Source organism: Apis laboriosa, unplaced genomic scaffold (genome assembly GCF_014066325.1).
Source record: "Apis laboriosa isolate Shangri-la unplaced genomic scaffold, ASM1406632v1 scaffold202_cov151, whole genome shotgun sequence".
Taxonomy (NCBI): Eukaryota; Metazoa; Arthropoda; class Insecta; order Hymenoptera; family Apidae; genus Apis; species Apis laboriosa.
Genome location: NW_025222291.1, coordinates 311,454 through 338,850, shown reverse-complemented (window position 1 = coordinate 338,850; position 27,397 = coordinate 311,454). Strand labels below are relative to the sequence as shown.

Here is a 27,397-nt window from a genome sequence, read left to right as displayed (position 1 = left end):
CTCAAGAAATCTCACCTCCAAGTTTACGAGGATTCGATGAAATTACTGTCGTCGGACACAGTGAGATTCCCTTCGATGAAACCGAAAGAAGGCGAGGGAGAGGAGGGGGTACGCGTACAGCAGGGGATCACTTACTGGAACGCTTTCTTATCGAAAAGATGGATGTACGTGGAAGGGCCATTGGCGATGTGCCAGTGGGGATTTTTAACGGGAATTTCTTCGTGGTATTGAATTCGTGGTTGTCGTTTTTATATCTTCTCGATTTTTCTAAATTTTTCGACCCTTTTCGCAAGAGCTAATGTTTTCGCATCCTTTGAAAAGAGACGAGAGAAATTTTATCCACGGTGTATGTTTGCACGTCAAAGAAGTTAAAAATTAAAAAGAAGGATATGATATCAAGGAAATATCATTTTCACGTCAAGATCGTATAGGGGAGGTAAATTTCCTTTTAACCGGTATAATAAACCGTAATATTCCTCGACGACACTGTTAAATGAAGGAGATAAACCGAGGAACAAACGTTTGGGACGTTTCTTTTGATCAGTTCTTTCCTCTCCCACGAAATATCGCCTCACTGTATTTCCAATCGGTCGTAAATAAAGTATATTCGGTAATAATAGTTATCCATCTTTACGAAGAATGGCGAAGAAAGAATGGAACGAACGATACATCGTATACTTGTTTTTATCGCATTGTGACGTTTCCACATACGTGAACATCAATCAGCAAGGCAAGATAAAATACGATAACAGTCGTACGATTGATCCAATACTTTAGAATACTTTGAGAAGTAATTTAATCCAACTGAGAGTCTAAGGTGAAGAAACGATAATCTTACATTTCTCGAGTTTTACGATTTTTCTAAGTAAATGGATAGGAGGAAGTATAACTGTATAAAGGTTATTTACAAAAAGAATATACCTGTATGTAAAAATATATTTCGAAAAATATGTTTTGCGATGCAGAACATTAACGCTCGTAAGATTCTTCTAAACGTCGATAACAGGGAATATTGATAGGAGGGAGCATTAGGATTTCATGCGGCTGCAAGTGGCGTTGGGGCACGCTTTGATAAATATTCCCTTGTATCGAAGGGGATCTTATGGTTCAGACGGGGAAACGTGAAACAATATAACACGGCCCTCTATTTTCCACTAAGCTTGCTTAAGGCAACGTCTATAAAATACGACGACACACGTGTTGTCGGACGTATTGATCGATACTTGCAAATCGCGCAGCGTTATCAACGTTTGAGTAATATTGGACGTTATAATATGGGGAATATTATCGAGGAAATTTATCGATCTTTTAATTAAACGAAATTATGATGGGAATCAGGCTCGAAGCTCGAAGCGCATCGTCGTGGATATTAAAAAATTGAATATACGATAATTCGTTCGTTCTTAATCTCGAGAGAAGGAAGATCCATATTTTGTAACGTGTATATGTATACATGTATATTTGAGCAGTGGTTTTTAAGGGCGAAAGTAAGATGAAGGACACGTATGTATTCAGAGATTTCCATTCTATATTGGGAAATGTCCAATTTCCTCGAGAAAGAACGCGGGTACGAAAGCATTCGAGGTATTAACGCGGCGACTCTCTCGTCGATTGCTCGATAAATCACTCGATGATCCGCCGACACCTCGGCCGAACTTCATTTCCTCTTTGTATCCTTATTTACGAGCGTCGCTGTTCCGCTTAAGTACACATAAATCTCGTTTCTTGGCTGGCCCTGTTCCCCGAGACAACTCAGCTTTGGCTTCATCCTTGACAGCGAGCAGACTCGCTTTATAATAAACGGAGAATTTTGTATTCTGAATCGTATCCATTCTTCTTTGGATCGTTTCTGGGATCGTCCATGAATCAAATAATATCGATAGATAAATATTAATATATTAGTATTGTTTGAATAGTCTTCCTGGGATTCGTTCGTTCCATTTACTGTGCGGCATCAAAGCACGCTTAGAAACAAGGATAATTAAAATTGGATTGCCAAGATAAATTTTTATGTAGCTAAAACGTATTTAAATATTCGGTTAATATTCAGAAAATGTTGTACGAAACATACGCTAAATTATATATTTTTACGTATATATGATAAAGGGTCAAATGAAACTTCGATTTTTCGTATAAAAAAACATAGGAAGAAGTTAGAAATTTTGCCGTCAAAATTCACTTAAGAGATAGAGGAGACCGTGCCATTGAAGCCCTTTTTTGTTTTATCCCGATATCTCAATTGGTTGCCGAGATATAAAGACTTAAAGTTTCCATACCGCTTAAAACGGGGCACGAGAATTATGAATGGGCACGCGACACACTGACCTACATTTTTTCCTGGAAATGCGTACTATGCATTATTTCCAGGAATCGCTCACTCGTCTGGACTTTGGGATAGGTCAGTGAGGCGAGGTGCGAGCGAAAGGTCCGAGTAAGCGACAAGGACGAAGATAATAAATGACGAAAAATTATCCTTTTCTTTACACGACGATATCTCGGAAACCGGAAGTCGTATCGAGATAAATGAAAAAGCGTTTTAAAGGGCAAGGATCCGCGCTTCTGTTGATCGTCGGCCGTTGACCGGAAGTCGTTATCTTCGAAGTTACAGCGATTCAAAGTTTCGGTAATTTTAATAGGATTCAATCGGGTTTAACGTAAAGGATTAAAAATTACATTTTCTTTACGCGACGATATCTCGGAAACCGGAAGTCGTATCGAGATAAATGAAAAAGCGTTTTAAAGGGCAAGGATCCCCGCTTCTGTTGATCGTCGGCCGTTGACCGGAAGTCGTTATCTTCCAAGTTACAGCGATTCAAAGTTTCGGTAATTTTAATAGGATTCAATCGGGTTTAACGTAAAGGATTAAAAATTACATTTTCTTTACGCGACGATATCTCGGAAACCGGAAGTCGTATCGAGATAAATGAAAAAGCGTTTTAAAGGGCAAGGATCCGCGCTTCTGTTGATCGTCGGCCGTTGACCGGAAGTCGTTATCTTCGAAGTTACAGCGATTCAAAATTTCGGTAATTTTAATAGGATTCAAAGGGGGTTTTAGATGCAAATATCTACATTTTCAAAAAAAAAAAATAGAAATTATCCGATTAATCAATAACAATCTAAAACATTTTTCTTTCTATTCTTTATTTTCCAAGTGCTCGAATACCCAAGGGGATCGTTCATTAAATCGTATCATCGTATCATCAATTAGCCACTCTTATACAGCCTTTCCCTACCTTCTTAGAACTCGAATTTATTATTTAATCACGATCCTCGCGTAACAATTTTCCCACGGGGCGAATAAATCTGTCAGAGAAGAGGGATTAGAGGGCAACGCAGATAATTCCTTTTTCACCCTCCTCGTGTGTCGGCCGATTTTCGCGTGGCGGTTTGCAACCGGGGCACGCGACGGTGCATGCATTCTCTTCATCGTTCGAGATACGCTTGGCACGAAGATAAGAGGAGGGCTTGTAGAGGAAAGAAAGGACGAGAGAGGAAAGAAAGGAGGAAGTCGGTCGTCTCGCTTGGCAAGTGGGGTGGTTATCCGCGGGGCTATCGGTGCGAGCTTGGAGGAAAAATTGGCCGGAACGAATAAATATCTCTTAACGAATCCGTAGGACGAGAGCCTACTGTTTCTGGGTCAACCGTGGCCCGTGTTGATGGTTAGCTTCCCGAGGCTCTGGAAATTTAAATTTTAGCTGTATAGAATGGCGGACGAAAATGATAAGATGTATTTGAATATCTCGTACAAGGAAGAAGTTAGAAGACAAAAAAAAAAAACAAATTTTTCATAAGATATTCTTTTGTCAATTAATGGTAGACAGAAATATTTGGAGAGAATATATACATGGGTTATCTCGCTGAAAATAAATAAATAAAAAAGGGATGAAGGATAAAGGAATTAAATACGAACAATAGAGTTGAAAATAGGGTCGAAACTTCTCGATATATTTCATCGTACTTCAAACTTGATTCTCTTCAATTGAAATATCCGTATTCCATATTCTTTCGTCAAGGTTGCATCGATATTATGTTATATTTGCAATATTTGTCTCTTCTTTTTTTTTCAAAATCGGGAACAATTTCATGCTTCGATCCTCTCGCGTTTTGTCGCGAGAGGATCAATTTTTGATAAACGGGAAATGAAATTGGAAAGCAAGTAGAAAACGAAGAGCGAAGCTTGAATTGTCGCTCGTAAAAGATACACACGAAATCGAGAATCGTAGATACGAAAATTTTCATCGAGTTTGGAATCAGAAATGGTGGAGAGATCCGGCAGAAAGGAATCGTTTCATTTCGAAATATTAAACCACATCTATACCCAGTGATCAAGTATATTTCTAAAACGAAATTATATACGGAATTGTTCGGTTTCTAAAAAAAAAGTGGAATATAAATCGTACGTTTTTCGTATGATGCATCTGAGCTTTCAAAATTATATTTTTCTCGCGTTTCCATGGTTTATTTATTTGATAACGATATTTCCTCGATATTTAGAAAAGTTGATCCGTAATAATTCCATTTTTGCATTTTTTATCCTTTATAATTGCAACAAACTCGGAATAAAAATTCGCAAAAGGAAGGAATTCGCGAAAAATTTCAACAATAAAAATTCTCTAAAACGCGAAGGAAGTAATTTCGACACACAAACAAAAGAAAGGAATAATGCAAGAATAAAAAAAGAGAAACGTTACAACCGTGAAAAATGGTAACACGAGGACCCTACAACAAGAAATACAACGGCAAAAGAACTAGTGCAAGGGCAGAAACATTACAAGTACACTCCCATCCGTAAATCCTTTGCTAATTTTAAGCATTATCGATTTCTAAATAATTCGTTCGATATCTTTTTCGTAACGATTCCATCTTTTTTTAATTATAAACCACTCTGAAAAAATAAATATATCTACAATAACACTATAATTCTAAATTGTAACATATTTTTAGCATCTTGATGTAGAAATACGTTAATTATAATTATTATTCTCATTGTTCAATTCGTTTGACGAATCAAAACATGACACGATTCCAAATTATTAATCATTGTCAAACCTTATGAACGAGAGTGTACAGCGAGAAATATTCCAAAAAGAAGAAGAAGAAGAAGAAGAAAAAAATAATGCAAGGACAGTAAGCGGCAAAAAATAGCAGTAATAAAAAATAAAAGAAAGGAATTCGCTGAAATAAATCGCAGAGTGGCGCATAGTACCAATCCCTTTAACGCACCCCCCTTTTTCTCATTATTTCCAGCCAACGCTGGAATTTCCCCTACTACTAAAAAATTCCACGTTCGTTTACAAAAATTCGTGAGGGAAGAGCCACGTGTTGGAGCGCATAAATCGTCGAAATTGCGAGGATAGATTTGATCCTCCCCCAAGTTTTCGCGGTCGGGGACAAAAGAACGCGAAGTCCTCGGCCATTTAATTAAGAGGCGACCGACTACAACCGCCCAGTTCCAATTTCATTATCGTGGATCCGACCAATCCTTTCGAGCCCCGTTCGTTGTTGGCGATTACGTTCTCTCTCTCTCTCCCTCTCTCCCTCTCGAAATTCGATTTGTCGAAACGATTTGTCATCCAGAGTGACTCGAAACACACAGATATCGGTAATCCGATTTTCTCGAGGATCGTGAAAGGAAAGAGTTTCGAAAGGGAAACGATTGTTAGATTTTTGCGAATATCGTTGATTTTGGAACTCGATGTAATTTATTCGAAGGATTATTCTCCGGGAAGACTCGAGAACGATTCGAGTCCCTTTTTCCCCGAGTTTTTGCTCGCGAACGTCTTCGTTTTTTCCGCCTTCGTTAATTTTGGAAGAGTTATGATATTATAGAGGAGAGTTTCGTCATAAATTCGTGGAAAAACTTAACAAAGTTTTGGTTCGAATTGGCAGCGGAGATTATTGGATTATTGGGTCGCGTAATCCTTGATGAGCCAGAATAAATCAAGGATGAGTCGAAAGACGAATCCCCGGCGAGGGACAGTGAGTCTAAGCGCGAGAATGAACATTGAGTCGAGTATCGTTGCCGAATGTTGGCATCTAAAATCTAAGTCTCGAAAATAGCAATTTGCCGGCCGTGCCGTCGTAAAAACCTCGTCTAACGGCTGGCCGTAACACAGCCGAGGATTCAAAGGGGTCGCAAGAACGGAGGGAATGTTTGCCAAATGTTTGGATAAACAGGAAACTTGACTTGGAGGATTGGACTTGGAGGAAACGGGGATTGGGATAAGATATGGAGGAAGATCCTGACGAAATTGAATAGGTTTCGGGATTAAATTTGTGAAATTTTTATATTTTTTTGGTAAATTTAAATGTTTAAATTTATAACAATTTACATCACGAAGATATATTATTAATCGAGGTTGTCGAGGAGAAATTTATATCAAACGATCGATCATTTTGATCCAGTCGCTATTATAAATAAACTCGAGTAACCAAGTTTGGAGGATCCTTTTTAAAAACGACATCTCGAATCTTGGTCGAGGGACAAGTTTTAACTATCAAATCGAAAAAAATCGCGCAGAAAACTCACGGATGGATAATTATAAGGGAAGATTCTTCGAAAAAGCAAGCAGTAAGGGAAGATTCTCGTTTCCTCGAAATCATTTGTATTCGTGGAGACGGCTGTTCTCCCTCTGTTGGCTTCGAAAAATAAATCACCGTTTTCACGACCCTCCTCCACCGGCATAACAACCGTATAATGATCCATAATAAGAAACGCATTTCGTCCTCGAAGCGTTTTTGACGGCCGGGGTAAAGTAAAAGCGCGCGATGCGCTCGTTCATCGTCATTACCCCCTTCCACCTCTTCAGGAACGAATATCCACGATTTTAAGAACTCACTTTTCGTGTATTCACCACGAAGTATAGTTTACGTTTCAAATTTCCTTTCCAGAGTTTTTGATTATTGCAAATATTACAATGAGAAGAAAAATTTTGCTACGAATCGTACGTACATCGTGAATCTTTATATTAAATAATAAAAATATATCTCTGTGACTTGTTTGTTTTTAGAATTATCGTGTACTAAGAAGATAAACTGAAGATAAACATTTGGAAAGAAATGTTTGTTTGATATGCATAAATTGCAATATCAGACAGTTTTTATAAAATTATCTTGCACTTGCTCCTTTTCATGGGGTTAGTCGATTAACCGGGGAGAAACTCGAGCACCGTATGCGACCAGATGATAACACAGAGGGAAGAGAGGGATAAAAAAAAAGAAAAAGAGGCGAGAAAGGGTTGCGAGCGCCTGGAGGGTTGCGTTGGCTCGATGGAAAATGGCGATGGGGTCGTTTCGACTTTCCGCCACGATGGAAACCGCAGCTGTATGGAAGCGGAGGGAAGTGTAACGTCGTGAAAAATCTTGCTTCTTACTGGGGGCGACCCTTTTAACTTCCCTCGAGAGGTGGAGAGTAGTTTTGTCTCGTTTAATATTTAAACGTGGATTAAATTCTTTGGTCTTGTTTGGAAAAGAGGGGGGAAAATTATAATATAAAATATTGTAAATGTTGTAAAACGAGATGTACAAAGAGATCCGCGAGTTGCATTGGTTTTGTCATTGCTGGGGATTTTCGACGATAGAAAAGTAATTTTGCAATAAAATGGAAAATGTGAGTCTATACGAAAGTCTTGTTCGAGATTCTATTTGGTAAAAGAAATAAAATTTTTAATTTCATCGATCGTGAAGTGGAAAGGTTAATATTATATATTTCAAGAAGAGAATATCGAAAAATAAACAATTGGAATTGTACGGAATAGAATATGTAAGAAATTCGAAACAAGTTTCTTTTATTTCAAGAATCGTGATGGGATTGAACAAAGTTGTATCCGTTGATTTTATACTTTCAATTTATTAACGAAGAAAATAATTCATCCAGAATTAAAGGCTCAAAAGGGGAGATTGTAATTAAGAGTGAAACAGGTTTCCTGTCTTGTTTGATTTCTATTTTCTCGAGCTTTTAGTGGATTTAAGTAAAGTTGCTTTTGTCGAAAGGATATTTTTTAATTATCGTAACGTGGAGTGAATGAAATCGAGTAAAGAGGCACCCCAACATTATGACTCCATCTGACTTTTTTTGAATTATTCCACAATCTTCCCCTCTCGAATCTCTTCTCAAATTAAGCGTGATCGTAAAAGAAAAATTCGAAAATTATTCCGAAACAAAGACCTTCCACCGTTGGAAAAAATTTCTCGTTGAAATCGAAGAGAATCTCGAGCACGACTTCGACTTGCAGTGAAATTAGACGGTCGAAGGACGAGGCCACGATCGACGACCTGACAGTTAAAAAATTGCGTCTAGCACGTGGAGGCGTCCACGTGTGCGCGAACAGCTGACATCCGGGGGCCACGAAGACGCCACTATTCAACTCGTGAATTCTTAACGTCCCACGATCGACGACCCGCCACCGCACGCATTACGTGCACTTTCGATCGGTTTCTATTTATAAAGCAGACAATCGCTCCTTCCCTTTGATGTTCTTCTACCGATGGCCACGCGCTTCCGGCTATCTTTAGCCGCCTCCCCAGAATCCTGAGCTTATTAGCCATCCTCCTCCGTTGTTTGTCGCGACAAGATTTCAGAAATTAAATATTTTTTTTTTTTTTTTTAATGAAAACTGGCATAATTGGAAAAGTTTAATCCGAACTTTAATCTTTTCTGAAACGAGATGCATCGATGATTTGTCGTATCTTTTATGGAATGGTATTATAAAGGCCGTGGAATTCGAAGTTAAATCCTCGTATGATTAAACGCAATGAAATGTACCTTATGACAGTTTCTATTGTCATAAATTGGTCGAATCGATCGTTATGGTGGGAAATACGTTTCATTGTGTGAACGAATATCGTTGAATCGATAGGGAAGATGATCTCGTTAGAGGAAGACAATCTCGTAATCTGCGTTAGAGCAGCAACCGCAACTCGTGGTTCCCACAGTTACATCCCTTAATCTTCTTATTCAACGGATGTAACTATGCCCCTCTGCGTTTCCATTCGTCGAATAGAAATGTTCCAGTGCTGATAACGTTAACGATATCGCGACAATACGTAACGTTTCGAGTAAGAAGATAAGAGAATTGATTAAAAATTATTAACGACTTCACGACATCGAAAATAATCCGTACACACCGCTATTATCAATTTCCCAAGGAATGGAAGTTCCTGGAAACGCTGGAAAGTGGAAAGGTGGAATCCGTGATGGTTAAGTTTTTCAATGAATACAAACGGCAAACAGTGCCATCGCGCTCGTTCAAGCGCGTTCACCCGGGTTGACACGTATGTTGATGACGTGAAAAACAAGGCATGTGCACGTTCCATCCTCTGCTCGGTTGATTCAGAGAGAGAGAGAGAGAAAGAGAGAGAGAGGCGCGCCACCCAATATCAATCACACGTCCATCCGTTTGTCATCCTGGCACTTCGCCGCGATCATGACTGTGAACTGCGAAACTTCAGTCGGGAAAAATGCGTATATTCGAGAGGATTTATCTTTGTTCGATCCGTTTCTTTTTTCTCAAATCTGGTTTAAAATAGGATTGCAAAAGGATTCGCAAATTACGAGAGAAAAAATTCAAGACTTTTGTTCCTCTATCGATCGATCGATTATACATGCGTTTGTAACATAATACTCGAGATTCGAGATCCATCGAACTCGAATTTCACAGCCAAGGAACCATAACACTCGGACCAATTGTTAGCCTTAGTGCTCGAATCCTGCCGTTGAAACACTCGAAACTCGAATTCCACTGCCCTCCCAAACTCTCGAGATCGAGGGGCAACAAATGGCAGCCTGAAACTTAGAAATCCCATAAACCAACCTGCACTGTCCCTCTCCCTCGACGACCATCCCCTCTGATCTTTCCCCTCAAAATCTAACACCAACCTTTTCCCAAAATCCTCTTCCCCCAACTCGTCTCGCAAATTCTCGTGCAACGTGTGCCACGAAATTCCCCGGAATAAATTGCACGGGGGACGAACACGCCCCTGGTATACCATCCCACGGCCCCATTTTCGTCAACGAACTCCTTTCCCTTCCCTGTAAGGAAACTCGTAACTCGTGCTCCTTACGTGCTCACCTCACTTTTATTCCCTTATCTCAGCAGTTCTCAACCTAAGACAGGGAAGGGAAGTCGGCGATACTCGTACGAAGCAATGGGCAATCGAGGATTACACGCAGACTTTAAAGCGGTGTTTTATTTGTGAACGAAGTTACGAGACTAGTGTGGGAATACGAGACACCGAGGCAAAGTGATTTAACGAATCTACCAGGATCCAAAAAGTGCTTATCGTTTTACTCGTGAATTGTCGCTGGAAAAAAGAAAAAGAAAAACTGTGGACGAGGAAGCTTTCGAACTGTTCAGTTGGGACGAGGCTTATTGAATAAAACGATCACTGAATAAAACGTATGAACAGCGAAATTATAGCGAAGCGAGAGTTTGAAACTTTAGACCAATGTTGTTTTAAAGCGGCGATGAGCGATTTAGTAAGCCCACCGGGTCCGAAACAGTGCTACTTTCGCCCTTTCCTTTCGTCTAACCACCTGTTATTTGCGATTATTAATCGTCCCTTTGGATAAATTTTCAACGACGATAAAATCTCAAAATCTCTCTATATTTAACGTGTGTTATAATACGATTGCTATTGATTTTAATCTCTCGAAAGGTAAATAACGAAGAGGTGATAAAAGATTGAGAACCGCTGGCCACGGAGACCGGTCGTGGAGGGGAGGGAAAATGTTGCTCGTTGCGCGGAATGCATCTCTTGGCCCGCATTATTACGTACGTATTCCGGGGAGAATAGAAACGCGAACGGTGCATTGCTCGGTTGTGTACGGGAGAGAGAGAGAGGTGCAGCGGCCCCGTTTAATCCGAAAAAGCAATCCGCGCTAGCTCGTCGGCTTTTATGGGCAATTTTAACGAGCATCATAAATCCGGATGATACGCTGTGTCGTTCGATCCGTGTCGTAAATTACCAGGAATATTTTCGTATCGTATTAACCGCCGAAGAATTTCCACGCGCGCATGCGCGTAGTACGCGTACCGAGAGACCGTTCGAGACATTTTTTAACGTCGCGTTTGCTTGTTTGTTTGTTTGTTTGTTTCGAGTGAAAACAAGATTGCACGTGTTTTATACCGGTAATAATTAAGTTGGTTTGATTCCTCGAGTGATAATAAACGTGGAACGATACTTGGATTTTGATAATTTTTTGAATATACGAGGTAACGTTTGTTTGATAATTTTTGAGGTTAGGTGACTCGAAGCGAATTGAATTGAATTCGTATTTCGTTGTTATGTTTGAATTCTTTTTACATAGAAGTCGGAATTGTCTTTGAATTGTGATTTTCAAGCTAGATTAAAAAGTTTGGAAGCTCGAATTTGATTTCTTTCGAATGTAGATTGGAATTAGGTTAGACTGCACACGAATCCTTCTAAATACTTTAGATACATTAAGATAGGCTCTCGACTCTTAGAAGTTGAATTTTATCGTTCGAATATTATCGTATTTCAAACATTTTTCGTTCGATACTTCCAAATACATTCGATTTAGAAATTTCGAAATGGAAATTTTATTTTCACACGAGCATCATTGTCTCCTACATATTCCACGCTCAAATTCCATACTTCAGAGAGCACGGTACAACTGTCGACACTCGAATTTCGTTATTCGAGTATTGTCCCGTTTCAGATACATCGCACTTCGTCAGAGTATACTGAAATTTATTGAAATTTCAAGCATTTGAATGCTGTTATTTGAAGCAGGTCGCGTTCAAGATGCTTTCGAAGCTCGAGGTTGATGCAATGCGCGCGAAAAAAAAGAAAAGTAGTTTATAACTTAAAACGCTTCGAAACTTCCTTCAATTTTCTTCAGAGAAAATATACTAAAGTTTCTTTCTGCATGATCGATCGGCGGAAATTTCTTCGGGGTCGCGTGCGTTTTATCAGGTTAAACACGCGTGTGCGCCCGTTTCTTTAAACTTTATCGCGGTTACCCTCGACACGCGACCCCGCGTAAAATCTCAATTTCGTATCGTGTAAGACGCAATTTTTATCGAACGTGCCTTTTTTCCAATATTAAGAAAAAGAATGGAATCGTGCGAAAAGAATTCCCTTCAAAATTATTGTACAAATTTTACGCCATCTATTCGAACCGATCCAACAATTTTCAATTCAATTTTTTACTTTTACTTTAACCTATTATAACGGTTGAAGCAAGAACATTCGTTATTAATTCTGTTAACGAAAATATAAATTAAAACTTGGACTTTAAAAAAATTCACGATATTTTCAAGTGCAGAAGGATCTTTCCAAAACTTTCCAGAATCCCCCATACCTTTTCAGGAACAGTCGCAGAATCACGATCCCGATATCACGATAACGGTTATCGCTGTCCAACGCGGAAGGAGATGGTCGATAAAACGAGTCGGCTGCGAGTAAGCGTAGCGACGTCTCGTGTCGACACGGGTCGCAGGCGGAAGTCGTGAAAAGTCGACTTCCCCGGCGGTGCAACCCATTGCCGGACGAAAGGGTCAACGGCGAGGTTCAGTGGCGATAGCCGGAAACCGGGCTGCCGGAAGCGCGGAGGAAATTAAAGTATGGGGGCTGAACGGACTGGGAGAAGAGTGGTTAAATTGTGAAAAGATATCCCCCTGGTGAATACCCTCGATTTGCCTCGTCGTGTCGGTGTCGTATCGAAATTTTTACAGCGGAGAGAAAAAAAGGATTGGGGATAGATTCAGTGTATTGTAACTGTGGTGGTGGGAGCGCGTAGGTAATGGTATTTTATTTTGGAAAATTGAATGCGGAGGAAGTGAAAAGGAAATCTAGGAAAATTGAATTGTAGTTTTTAGAAATTTTTATCGATATTGATCGATTCGTTGTGACGGATTTATTTTATTAATGGATTTGTTTGTCGGGCACGGTGACGTTTCACGCATCATAGATACGTGTGAAAATTAAATTGTGATTTAGAAATTTCCTTTTCAGATTTCCTTTTTTCTTTATTCTCTTTATTGAATACACGGGGGAAGTAGAAAGGAATCCGGATATGTCAGTTATGAAAATTGAATTTTAATTTAGAAATTTATTAGTTGGCTCGTTTTTTTTTTTAGATTTAATTTGGTAGAAAAAAATGCGTATATCAGATACATGTTTACAAGAGAGCATATTTGTGCTTTGCATGTTTACGTCGAATATTGCTGGAGATTGAAATATAGTTTAACATGCATACGAAATAAATATCCGCCTCCTACTGGAGGACATTATCATATAAATCCTGTTTTCGAGTAAAAGACACACGAACGTCGATTTTGCATTTCTCTGATAAAATCGATCGTGCGGAGAGAGTTTAGAAGTTAATCGATTAAATTGGGATTATTTAGTTAGTGAGGATATTTGACTGTTTCTCGTGTGTAGCGCGTGTAGTTGTAACATGATAGTTTGTTTTGGATTAAATCAGTCGACTATGTCGAGTTAATAGATTGAGGAAAAGTTTCGAATTTAATTTCGGCAATCTATAGAGGAGATTAAAAGTTATTATATACATGATTGCTCGACGAATTAATCAATAAATATGCGAGTTAATAATTTTATTAAAAAAGGAAAAAACTTATTTACAATTTATAACATTACGATAACGAAATTAAGATCAAAGGAGAGTCGCAATTACGCATCTATTCAATTTTTCCAAACTTTATTTCATTCATAATTGATCAATTATTTCGACTAATAATTGTTCCACGCATAAATGATTAATTCGTCGAAAGCCATTATACTTTTGAAGCATCTCTTCTTAGGAAGGAGGGAGTTAATCTCCAGTTAACTCGATAACGGGACAAAATTCAAAGATCTTTCATCTCCAAGATCATCGAACGCAACCCCGGATTCGATAGTTAATTCAGGGAAACTTGGTGGAGGTTTTTGAAAGTCGGCCGTAATTAGGCCATCGATCCATCGAAAACGAGATTACAATCCGACTAATTGCAAGAAGAGTTCGAGGATCGCAATGGCCATTGCGTGAATATTTGATTCTACCGAAAGCTCAGTTGGTTCTTGTTAATTATGCGTGAGGCCAAATAGCCAAACCGGGTTTGCGGCATGGCAAGAAATTGTTAATTACGCCCGCCTCTTTGTTCCTTTCCGCAAGTTTTTTTCCTTTCCTCCATCCCCGTGGAAGCCCCGTTTATGCGCGGCCCCCTCCCTTTTGTTGGACAAATCTCTTTTGTTCGACGTTGGAGGTTGGATTCACAGCGTTAGGATCGCTGTGTGTGAATTTGTTATTACCCGGCCACTGGGTGTTCCGGTTTCTCAGTGTTAATAATACAGCCAGAGGACGACGTTGCTCTGGAAACTGAGGCTGAGTTTTAACATTTTAAACGATTTTTTTTCATTCGAAATGATTGAATAAAGCGAAGAAGAAGAAGAAGAAGATTTAAAAGTCTCTCGAGTGATTTGTTCATCGAGGTAATAAAAGAAAGCGGAAGGAATAGAAATTTTGTGTCTATTGAAATCGGAATCTCCTCGGTTTGCGAGCCGATAGAAGAATCGAATCGACAGATATCACGTATTAAGTAATCTTGGAAGGAACACTACTGAAATTTGATAACGATAATAAAGTAGAGAAAAAGTAACGTGTACACTTTGATAAAATTCAAACAAACGCCACGGCGAATTATAATAGCGTGTTCAAGCGGGAGCAAGTTCAAGCTCGAGGCAAGGGGGGAACCGATTTGCGGCCGACAAAGCCGGTTAAACGGAAGTGGCATTCGGTCGAGGATACCGCCACTAAGTGCGAATTAACGTGTGCAAGGGATCGACGTGATGGGCTTCGATGGTGGTAAGGGTCGAATCGAGAAACCTAAACCTCTAATCTTACACGCACAATCGTTATTAATCGTGCCGAAATGAGATTATCATTCATCTTCTATAATTGAACGTGAATAATAACGCGAATCCAAGAAAGAATGTTCTTAGATATTGCGATGTTTCGTCGTGGTGATTGTAATGAAGCGTAATCAAAATTAGTAAGAATATATCAATATTTGCACTTTTATGAATCGTTTGCGGATATAATCCGTTTTTATTGATCGAGACACGAGCAAGGCCAACTGTTTACACAATGACGAATTTCATCTTATTACGAAATACCGTATCGCGATATTATTGCAGATATATATATATGCCGTCGAGTGGGCAATAATCTTGAGTCAACACGCACGTGCAAATTCTTATTGAACGATCGTACAAAAATTGTACGCACGAAATTTTAATCGGCTCGAGTTTGAAGAGAATATGTATATATGTATTATATATTCAATAAGAATTAAAAAAAAAAAAAAAAAAGATTACTACGCGTACGTTTTCTCTCGAGTCTTGAAGTAATTACCTCTAATAATCGTAAAAAAGAAAAAAATTGTGAGAGCAGTCTCGTATAAAAGATCTCTGTGGATATTTTCCCTAAAATAAACCGTTGGTTTTACGAAGCTCGTTACCTGGAAATGAAACGCCTCAAAGCTGGGAGGACGGAACTCGAAGATAAGAAGATAACAAGTTAGCTAGCTGGAACGAGAAGATGAAGCTAAGAAATGAAAATTCAAATTTTAGAACGGAAGAATTTTAGATCGATGATCTCTCTCGAACAGGGGAGGGGGAATTTAATTTTTCCAGATTTGACGATCCTCAGCGTGTATTTTCGCGAATTTTTCGAATCGAAATCGAAATCCCCCCTCCTACTGGAAATTCCCCTCTGTTTATTACACTTACGATTAATTTGCCGGTTATCTAAACAACAGATTTCCGGCCAGATGGGATCGGGAACGCGTCAGAGAAATTTTTATAAGCCGATTGGACGATGAATTAATATTTCGCGCGTCGCTGTTACTAATTGGTTTTCGGCCGATATTAATGGAACACGGTCGGAATTTAATAAATCCGTTCGGATTACCTGTTAACCAGGTAAGCCACGCGTCTTGCGTAACGAGAAATTTAAATTTTCATTTCGAAACTGCAATTTTAACGTTGAAATTTCACGATCGATTTTGCAAGCTTTGAAATTTTTCCCCTCTTCTTTTTTATAATTTTCAAAAATTCAAAATTATTTTCGATTAAACGTTTCTTTTTGCTACATTCTTTTTTATCTTTGTCAGTTTCAAAACCGAAAGGTTTTATCATTTTATCGGATAAAGGATGTAATATATATATATATATATTACAAAAATTTGAAATCAATTCTCTTCGAATTCAAGGCTCGTAAAAATAAATTCGTCTGTAATTATTCCAAATCAATTTTCACGATCAGATTTCCATACGTGGCTCCTACTTCAAGCGCAATTAAGATCAAAGGCCAGAAGACCATCCTCTTATAATAGAGGGATTGGTTCTTCGAGTCGTTTGGAAGCTTGGATCAGGATGAAACGAGGCAGAGAGGAATCTTACGCCTCGTCCACAATTCCATATTCGTTGGTTGTTGGCGAGATCCGGGTCGATCGTAACGCGATAAATTCTTCTCGTGATTTCTTACGTCGAGCAAAAATTGTTCTGGAAAAGTATTATTGGGCGAATTGAAATATCGTTTGACAAAGGAATTTCTGCTATTTTTGAATCTGAATCTTTTTGAAATAAAGAAAATGGAGGAGTGGAAGAATGTTTTCCTCGAATGCATTTTTGATTTCTACCGATCTTCGGTATTAAAAGTCGGAATAAAAAGGGGAGCGCGCTCGATTTGCCTGGAATGCGACGAATTTCTGCTTCTGGTAGATTCCTTTATATAAACGAGAAAGTAGAAGGGGGGAAGGTTGCTTTTCCTTTGATTCTTTAGTATCTTCCCCTTTTTTCGATAAGGAGAATGAGGGTAACATCGCTCTTTCTATTTCCTTGCAATTTGTCTAATTTTTGCTTCGATCTCTGTGATTCTGATGCTACAATTGAAACGTGGAAAAAAAAAGGAATGGATCGATTACGAATAGCGATCGAAGAGACGGACGTCTTGGATTGAAAACTTTTTAGGGCGCGACGGTCAACTTAATTTAGATGAAAATGTAAGGCTTCGATTAATTGATTCGGTGGAACTGGTTTCTTTTGCGATCGATCGTGTTACGCGATCCTCCTCTTCTTTGTTGGTTTCTTTTCGGCAAGAATTCTTCGATCGAAGTTGAATAAAGGGAAATTTTTAATTCGATCAAATTTCAATCGCAGGGACGATATTATTATCGTTTCGCATTCGAAAGTGCGGACAGAGAGCTTGAATTTAATTCTTATTGCATATCTCGAAACGTGAATTGCGTCCAGAAACTATTTCTAACACCTCAATTCAGATATTAATATTGCTAATATCTCGATGATTTGATATTTCGAGAAACATACATATACGTAATATTTTCTTTCTCAACTTCGAATTTTAATATTAAAATAAATATAATTAACTTCTAACTAAGCGTATTCTTTACAGATCATCCAACCGGTAAAAATCGTTATAAATCGTCCTTCTTCTGAGCACCGATTTTGAACGGATGAGAACAACGTTGCCATCGTCCTTGCATCATCGTTACATATCTTTGCGGGTGTTTTAAATTTAATTCGGGGCCGTAACCGTGTTGGAATGAAGAATGGGAAGGGGGATGATGGAATTAGTGATTTCACACGCGAAACGTGTGGAATAAATGGACAAAGTGGCGTGGTACAGGAGATTTCAAAGGGAAACCAGCTTCTATATGGGTCGTTCGTTAAACGAAGTGGCTCGCTGCAAGGCTGCTCGTCTCGGCTGTGAAACGGTGCATAAAAATGCACTTACTTAGCCGCATAAATCGATCCGCTCCGGTATGTTTACACCGCTCCATACCGGTATATAAACCCGCCGTTGTCCCTCTTCCATTCTTCCTCTCTCCCTCTCTCTCTCTCTTTCGCTCTCTCGTTCGGTGACGATGGCAAGTAATGTCCCTGGAAGGAAAATACGACACTGTGTATATATGTATAATATGTATATATTCGCGTGAAAAGATTTCCTCTGGAAGGAAGGAGGTAATACGTTAAATAATGGTTGGGATATTTTCCACTCGTTTTGTCTTTATTTTTCTTTGTATCTCGACGAGCGTGAGATCAAATTTCATGCTTTGTTCTTGTTGAATTTAACAAATTTTATTCGAACGGTTCGTTCGTATTCGAGAAATTAGAATTGGTAATTCGTGAGGATTAAGAAGTAAATTTCATCCGAATTGTTTCATCGGAATAATATCTTCAAGGTTTGGTTTCAAGTCGTCGTTTCCCTGAAAAAATTATTCAAATCGTGTCTCACTCTCAACGATGATTCCGTCGTTATCTTCTTTTCCGCGGTATATCGTATATTTTCGTTTATCGCGCGTGCGGATCGGGATCGGAAAAGAACAACCTTCGAAAGAAATACCTCGTATCCGAACCGAGATTCTATTTTCATTATCAACTTAACTCGATAATCCAACATCCTACTCGCTCTTGTCATTCTTGCTTCCCTTACTTCCCTTATACTCTATCACTGTTTAATTTATCCCAACGTTCCCCGTCTAATCCATTAATTTCCACAAATTCAATTTCCAACCACCCACGAACACGTGGAAAATACGCGTCACGAATCTTCTCTCTCTCTCTCTCTCTCTCTCTCTCTCTCTCTCTCTCTCTCTCTCTCTCTCTCTGAAGGGGGAGGGGAAAAAATGAGGGAGAAAGGAAACACGCGGCAAAAGGGACAGAGATGTGATAATGAAAACGTTCCAAGCGATTTTCACACGTCCAATGGTGGAAAAAAAAGAAAAAAAAAAAGAAGAAAGGGAGATCGATAATGTCTGGCTGGTAAACGAGTCATCGCTTTCGTCTTTTTCTTTTCTTTTCTTTTCTTTTCTTTTCTTTTTTTTTTTTTATTCTGCTTTATTATCATTAGAGACGAAGCGTGACTACAAATTGCACGAGCGAGCTCGTTAATCAGCCCGACGTGGGAATAATTAATACGAATGGCCGGCTTTTAAACGCACGGCCTTTAAACGGGGATAAGGGTGAAACGCGAGAAAGAAGAGGAGGGAATTTTTTTTCCTCTTTTTTTCCTTTCTTTCCTTTTTTTTTTTTTTCTTTTATTTTTGATAGGGTTTATCGTGGATCGACGATTGCTATTAATCGTTCCTCCGACGATTGAAGGAATTAAGGGAATATTGTGACAATTTGGAAAACGGAACTGTGAATGTTTCAAGCTTTTTTTAAGTCGAAGTTAATTTTAAGAGTGAAAATTTTTCCGTTGAAAATTTACTTAGTGTCGTCCTTTCTTTTTTTTTTTTTTTTTGATCCTTTTATTTTGAAGAAATGATGTACAATCGTTGTCCAGAGAATCAGAAATTCCACGAATCGAAACGATACCCCCTCCCCAATCTATTCCACCAACTCCAATCCCATCGAATCTTCGTAGCTCGTCGAATAATTCCATCTTCGATCTCGTTAAAATCAAATCTGCTTCGAGGCAAGAATCACGAATTTAATCCTGATTAATTTATTTCCATTCCTTCGCATTCTCCGCATTCCTCCCTCTCCCCCATTCCATCGATATAATTAAAAATTGACTTTCTAGGAAGAAAGGAGATCCCATAATTCGTCCCAAGAATTCATTCGCGCTGTATTATACGGGATATCTATATAATTAAAAAAAAAAGAAAAAAGTGAAAAAATAAATTGGAAAAACGATAAGATTAGGATCAAGAAATGCGCCGTTTCTCTTCGCCTCTTCCTTCCTTTCCACGATTCTCTTTATTCCATGACCGCCATTGCTACGCGCTCACGCGAATGCATTCCGGACACGTAGTGGCGTAACGGTGCAACGCAATGCTCTAAACATACGGGTCACGATAGTTAACTTGTATATCCTCCATTTCGTGATACGTTCGCGCCGAAATTAGCCGTTATTTGGACGAGAATCGGGGTAACGTTATAGGCAGATATTTATTGAAAATGGTCGACTCGTTCCAGAAAAATAAAAAAAAAAGAAACGAAACTCGAGCAACCTCGTTTTTCGATGAATATTTTAACAAGGAAAGAATTTTTTTTTTTTTTAAATAAGGAAAGAATCTCGAAGCTGATATGAATTATAATTCCATATTTCGATCTTTATTATTTTCCAAAATGAAAATGAAAAAAAGAAAAAAGAAGTCTCCTACGTATATACTTTTCTTTCATCCAAGATCTTCTTCGATCCTGATTGGCCATTTTAAAAACCCATTTTAAAGAGAAGAAAAAGAAGCACGTATTCCCCCAATAAATTCGCGGAATTTAACGCGTGATATTATGGACGATTTATCGTTTATCGGGTGTAATCCAGATGCAAATTATCGTCTTGCAGCATCGGTCCACGGTGCGCTTAATCAGCTCGAGCCACGATGGCATCGTAAAGAGCCACTCCGGCCCGGCTATTAGCCCCCCCTCCCCCGCACAGAGAAATTCCCAAGGTGGCTGTCACAATTAGCTTAAGCAACTTCTAAGCGGCACAATGACCGTCCTCGTGAAGGGAAGTTCCTCGCGTATTTCCCTCACGTACCTTCCCCCTCCCCCTTCCTCTCGAGCTACTCTGAAAACGGATGTTACTACTACGGAGGAATCTTGCAAGGGGGAGAGGGGGAAGCGTAAAATCGAGACGCTGGAACCCCCCGCTGGTTTTCAGTTTGAATGATGGAAACGTCGAAGGATTATTCTTTATCCTTTTCTCTTGCTCGATATTTCTTGAGGAAGGGAATATTTGTATTCGTGATAAGAAGAAGAACGTATCGGAATGTAACAATGAATTCTATGCAACAATTTCAATTTCTCGAGATATTTCTGCGAACAAAATCTTTTGCAAATATTGCGAAGATAAAGAAGAGCGATAAAGCGAGGACGAGAAGGTTAGAGCGAGATATGGGGGAGGGGATGTGAAAATATAAATTCGATTCGACACTTCTCGCAAGAGAGAACCCGTTCGAGGATATTTCGACGAAACAAGCAATTTATATAAATAAAAGGGGAACGTTGCACTTTGGAAGAAAAATATTCAACCAACCGTCTCTCGAGGCGTTCGACCTCTCCCTTCGTTTACCTTCTCCTTATCACTCCTCGTTCCTTGTATCCCCCTCGAGTATCGAACTCATCGTCTCTTGAAACCTGTTCGTCGAAAGATTCTTCTCTTAAATAATTAAACTCGAACGCTGCCCTTTCCTCTCGCCTTCTGTCGAAACACGAAAAGAAAGTTCCTCCGTTTCGGGTATCTGACCTGATCTGGTTTGAATAATTCAAGCAGGGGGATGCTTGGAAGGGAGGAGGAACACCGTGGAAATTGCATCGAGTGATTTATGTTTCCACGGGGGGGTCATGGGGAAAAATGTTTTTCAGAAAAGAAAAAGAGTGAGAGAGAGAGAGAGAGAGAGAGAGAGAGAGAGAGAGAGAGAGAGAGAGAGAGAGAGAGTTGCATTTTGTTTGGCGAAGTGCAACTGGTTTGATAAAGTGGAACGTGATAAGTTACATTGTCTCACGGATATCGGTGTAGCGTTTGAACGATTGGGACGTGGCGATAAATCATGGAGGAAGTATGGAAATTTTTGGCAAACTCGAGGATATATACTTGAATTTGCAATGTAATTTGCAATCTTGTCTTTGGAAGGAAAGAAAAATTACGAAGCGAATAAGGATGAATTTTTAATAACGAGTCGTTTAAGATTCGTTCCATTGTTGATACGTGTTTTAAAGAAGAAGAAGAAAAAAAAATAACTTTCTTTTACGTGCGAAAATTAAACAATCCCGTTATAAGTCAAATATTAAATTTAAAATACTCGATACGTATATGAATTCTTCGATATTTTTCCTGTATGTTCATATATTTGTCACGTTATCGCATTCCTGTGCAGATTCATATTGAAATAAACAAGCGTTGGAAAACTTTTGTTATATACGTTCGAGACAGATCGAGCGAAATTACCAATCGAAATTATATTCTTAACCCCTTCGTTGCGAATATTCGTTTTGCATATTCGTTTCAATTGTCGATAAATTCATAATGCAACACTAAAAAAGAAAAAAAGAACGTTCAAATTAATAATATAACAAAAACAAGAATTCGTCTCTCTCTCTCTCTCTCTCTCTCTCTCCCTCTCCCTTAAGACAGATTATATTACGATAAATTAATTTCCATTTAAATAACGAAACGTAAGCACGTATTTACATCCGAACGTTATTCTCGTCGATAAATCTCATCATGGTTAACGAAACAATGCGGAAACGGAAGGCACACGCGGCACAATACGACGTGTCGGAGCTTGTGCCAGTGTTAAAAGCAACCAGATTACACGGGTCTTGCGTTGTTTCCCCCATGTTTCCCTTTTTCGAGCGATTTATGCGAACGTGAGACGACCATTCCGTCCCTGTGGAACACATAGAGATGTTATTACTTGGCTCAACCATCACTGTCCGTGCGCCTCTATGCCTCTGCGTTGCGTAATTCAGCAACAAGTGGCAACTTTCCTCCCGCTTTTATTAGGCCGTCATCGAAGGGATGCCTCGTCTGACCGTACGCGCGCTTGTACCACTCACGGGCTCCGATATAGGGGATGATGAGCCGTGCCGCGTAGCCAGATGAGTTTTTGTTGTATCGAGATCGCCTCGTGAAGAGGAATCGTTTCGAAGAATACATTTTTGCGATATTTATACACGCAAACATTATGTCTAATTTTTAACGTGTTTCACTTATTTGTTTTAATTTTTTCTCCAAGTCGAAACTTCATTATTTATTCTCAGGGAACAAATTATCAGCAATAATAACAACTCTTCTTCAAATTTCTTTTCGTCGATTTTGGAGAACGAAAACGCGTTCGATTTAACATCTTCATTTAATATTTTTCTAAATTCGATCTCGAACAAGAGAAGTAAGGGAAAGTTAAGTAAGACGTATTTCTTCCTCCACGATGCATGCTCGTTCGAGGGAAGGGAAGGTTCACCAACGATTCGATAGGAAGATTTATAAGCGCGATGATGCGGTAAATCCCCGTAATTCTCTCGGCAGAAGAAGCAACTTTTGTGTTCAACTTCCTTGAAATAAGTTACATCTATCCGCAATTTAAGATGTCGCGAATATTTAAAAACTTCCCCTCGATCTTTATCGAGAGGATAAGAGCTTATCGATTTATCGATGATCCATCCACCTCGTTGTTATTTTTCAAAAAATCCATTCATATTCTTGGCCCTCGCGCCACGAAACTTTGCCAAACGACTGTTCGAAAACTTTCCTCCCCTCGTTTCATCGCCATTGTTTCCTTTGCGTAAAGGATGCGGATAATTCCTCGTGAAAAATGGAAAGATTCTCAGATCAAGAATTAAAATATTGAAAAATATCCAAGTTCCATTTATTATTGAAAATAATAAATTTCTACTTTTGCTGATAGTCTCCAAGATATTTTCGTTTGGTTCTCGTAAGTAAAAACTCGTTCGTGGCAATCTTGCGATTTACTTAAAATTGAGACAATCGAACGTATGAAATATTTATACGTGGCGAATATTGATAGTCGTTGCTGGTCTATTTCAATTTTATCCCATAAATTCTCATTCTATATCCATCTTTAAATCTGTTGGGAGAATCTTGAGTTTCTTCGATGAAAGTTTGAAAGTTGCAGAAGGGAGAAGGGTTGTAATCGTAGGAAGACGCAATATTTAAATACTAGTGTACCATTAACGGTGAATTCATTCTCTTGGATTTCTTTCTCGGTGAATTATCGTGAAAGTGTTGGAGATAGAGTTTCAAGATCCTTCTCCTTCTCCATCCCCCCCCCCCCTCCTCCAATTTTGAAACGGGTATTCGCTTCTATTTCACTTCTCTCTGATATTTCCTTCGATTCGATTCATCAAAATTAATTAATATCGAAAAGAAAAACAATATCGATATTCAAACCTCGATGAAAACGAAATGAGAGCAAAACTGTAATAACTTGCAAAATATTGTTCCTTCCTCTTTTCTTATCCCTCGGTTCCTCTCAAAAGACGCGAGAATTATTCGAAGAAATTGAACTTATTTCGAACTTTGCTCTGCTCTGCCTCGAAAAAGAAAGAAAGAGTGGAAAATAAAAATGTAGATTGGTTGGAAAATATCGTTCTAAATCACGTGATTGGTGTGCGTGCACGCGTGACAACGCAACGATATCGTGCAGCACGCAATCGTTCGTACGTAAGTGCGTTTAATTAAAACGGGGTCACTAAGTTGAAATGATTCTACTCCTTTCTATTTTCTCTTTGTTTTCTCTATTTTTTCTTTTTTTTTTTTTTTTTTTCCTTGTCGAAGGCGTGGTCGCGACAATCTGGTTCGAACGTAACGAGATACCTATATTTACGATAGCTTTCTCTTTGTTTTTTTATTTATTTTTATCGAGTAGATATAGATCGCTGGATGTTGAGAGAGTTGAAAAATCACTATTTCTTTGGGAGAAGATAGAAAGAATTTAAAAAGTATCTTGTCGAAAATGGAAAAATAAATGAATCGTGAAAAATGATTTATTGGTTTTACATGCGTAAAATAAGGAGATCTTTTATTGATTGCTTGAATTTGGATTTTATGATCGAGATGCAAATTGGTGATGGGTTCATCATTATCGAATTTTAAGGTATATTTGGGTGACAGTTGTTCGTTTTAGAAGTCTTAATGAATTTTTACATTTAAAAAAAAAAACTAAACTATGGCCAATCTCCATTGGAAATTGATTTACAATCGCTCAAAAGGGGAGGGAAAGATTCGAAAGAAAAACGTTTCGAATTTCTTTCGAACGTTTCGAATCGGCAATTATCGAGGATGGAAAGAGAGATATCTCGAGATAAATTGAAAATTATATCGAAAACTCGTTTCATCCTGATCACTTGTTTTTCTTTCTTTCTTTCTTTCTTTCCTTCTCTCTTTTTTTAAAAATACTCTGACCAATGTATACCTGTCTCTGTTTCAGTATGCGGCGACATTCACGGACAGTTCTACGACCTGATGAAGTTATTCGAAGTGGGCGGATCACCCTCCACGACAAAGTATCTCTTCCTCGGCGATTACGTAGACAGGGGTTATTTCAGTATCGAGGTGAGTTTGAAAATTCATCATTCTCCCGTTTCAAACCTAACTTCAAACGCATGAACGAGAGATTAATGAAATTCTCTTTTCTCGAATGTGTGTAACGTATCCGTTTGAAACAATTTGCATCTTGATCAAACTTGTCTAGATTTCTTTTCCTCGAAAATTTGCTTTTTCATATCGAGGAGGAGAATGAAAATTGGCCTTTTCTTATCGCGACGATGGAGGAGAACGCGTGCAGACTCGCATCTACGAGGAAGCTGACTTCCCTCTCCTTCCATCCATCCTCTCTAATTAACGATCCGCTCGGTTAATTGCTCGATTAATACGCTGCTGGAGTTATAAAGAATCTCGTGGGAGGGATCTTCTTGAGAGATTTGCATCTCTCCGTTCGATTTTCCGCGCGCGGATATAAAGCTCTCGAAGCTTTATTATCGTTTTGAGTGTGTAGAGAGAATATATAGAAAAAAAGGTTTCCCTTGTAAAGATCAATTTCACCGTGAGAAAAGAAAAGAAAGAAAGAAATTTTCATAGGGAGATATAATAGATTTTTCTCGTTTATTATTTTTCTCGCTCAAAATGACTTGGAAATTTTTTAATGTAATTCCTTTCTCTCTGCGAAATATGAAACGTGGTCGTTAAGTGGAAGAAATTAGTGGTTTAATTAGATGGAAAGAGAATTACTTAGAGTTGTGCCGGTAACTAATTAGAGCCAGTTTACATGTGCTTCTTCAGCGGCCAGGCCATCTTGTAAATTTTTTTATTCAATTAGTAACTCGTATCATTGGCGAGAGTTTCTTAGAAATTTTGAGTTTTTCTTCTTTATATCAAAAGAATTGCATATATATATCGTAATAATGATACGTGTATTGCAATGTATTTCTTCTTTCTTTTTCTACTTCCTGCTTGCTTTTTTATAACAGCGTTCTCGTAAATCGTATTCCATTCTTTAAAACGAAATTGAACACGTATCATTTATATAATACGATATAATAAAAATGAAATTTATCTCGAACCCTTTCGAGGATTTAAATTACATATTCGTAGAATTCGCTCAACGCCATCAGTCTTGTGACATTATATGCATTGCTCTCAAACAGATCTAAATCCAATGTTTCTAAACTTGTAAATGCCACGAAATGAAGTGATACATCTTCGTCACTGTCGCTGTTCCATTAATGAATTTCATCCTACCGCAAGAGAGATAAACACTTCGCGTACGCCACGTAATAGGAAACGTTAACACAATAGAATCTTTGAAAGCGTGGAAAGTTCGCGTAATATAAATCTAAATCATCATCGATTCGAAAATATTTTTATCCTTCGTTTAACGCTCGTTCGAAATTAAACATCTTCCCCGCAAAATATCAAAAATCTCGCGTTCGGAAAGAAAAGAAAAGAAATCGTACAATCTAATAGAATAACTAGATCTAATAGAATCCAATAGATCGAAGGAAAATCGTTCTCTCTCGCACGATGAGAATTTCGAAAAATCCATGGGGCAGTTTTATTAAGAGGATCTTGGACAACGCGAGCATCTGCACACGCGACGAATAAGAACGCAACGAACCTCCTCCTCCTCCTCCTCCTCCTCCTCCGTGGAGATCGATACTCTCTACCCGCAATATGCTTCGCTGGATTCCCTGGAGAGAGAGAGAGAGAGAGATATATATCCTTCAGATCCTCTTTTACCGCGCGATATACACCGCTTTCCACGCGGTAGATTTTTCGTTTTTCAAGGAGAAAAGGACGAGGAGGAGGGAAAGACAAGGATAAGGGGAGGGGGGAAAGAGAAGATATTTATTAGTGGCAACGGAGGAAGTGTCGGAGGAAGTGATGATGGAGGAAGAGAGAAATGCGTGTAAGGGGAATATTTAACGGTGATGGGGAAGATAAATGGAAATGGAGCGCGTGTGGAGCGCGTTGTAAGAGTGTGTGTGTGTGTGCGTGTGTGGAAGAAAGGATATTTGATCAGGAGGAGAAGAAGATTCGAAGTGAGGAGAAACGAAGAGGGGATTGATTATTCGATCGAGCGAAAGAAGTTGAAAGGAATTATCGAAAAAGGAAACAAATAGAATTGAAGAAGGAAGAAGAAATGGAAAATGATAGACAAGTTTGAGATGTTGAGAAAGTTGATTAAAGACAACGAGGAAGGGTAAGAAAGGTGGAAATTATTCTTGCTCTCCACGCTGTTATTTAATTGAATAATTTATAGAGATAAATTTCTTTCCGCATTGTGACAAGAAATAATAAGTTTGGGCTTTTTGATTAAGAAATTTTCTCGAGGAAGAGAAAAAGGATTAATTGTGACTTCTCCCCCATATTGTAAAATTTTAAATA

At 38.7% G+C, this 27,397-nt stretch overlaps 1 protein-coding gene across 5 annotated transcripts in view; it reads left to right on the top strand.

Annotated features, from left to right (window-relative positions):
• LOC122712517 (serine/threonine-protein phosphatase 2B catalytic subunit 2-like) overlaps window positions 1-27,397 on the top strand; it is a 165,051-nt gene that overhangs the window by 80,422 nt on the left and 57,232 nt on the right. For all 5 annotated transcript variants that reach the window (XM_043932244.1, XM_043932241.1, XM_043932242.1 and 2 more), the window contains one exon: window positions 24,942-25,066. In XM_043932244.1, the coding sequence (XP_043788179.1) occupies window positions 24,942-25,066 (125 nt within the window). The remainder of the gene's footprint in view (window positions 1-24,941; window positions 25,067-27,397) is intronic.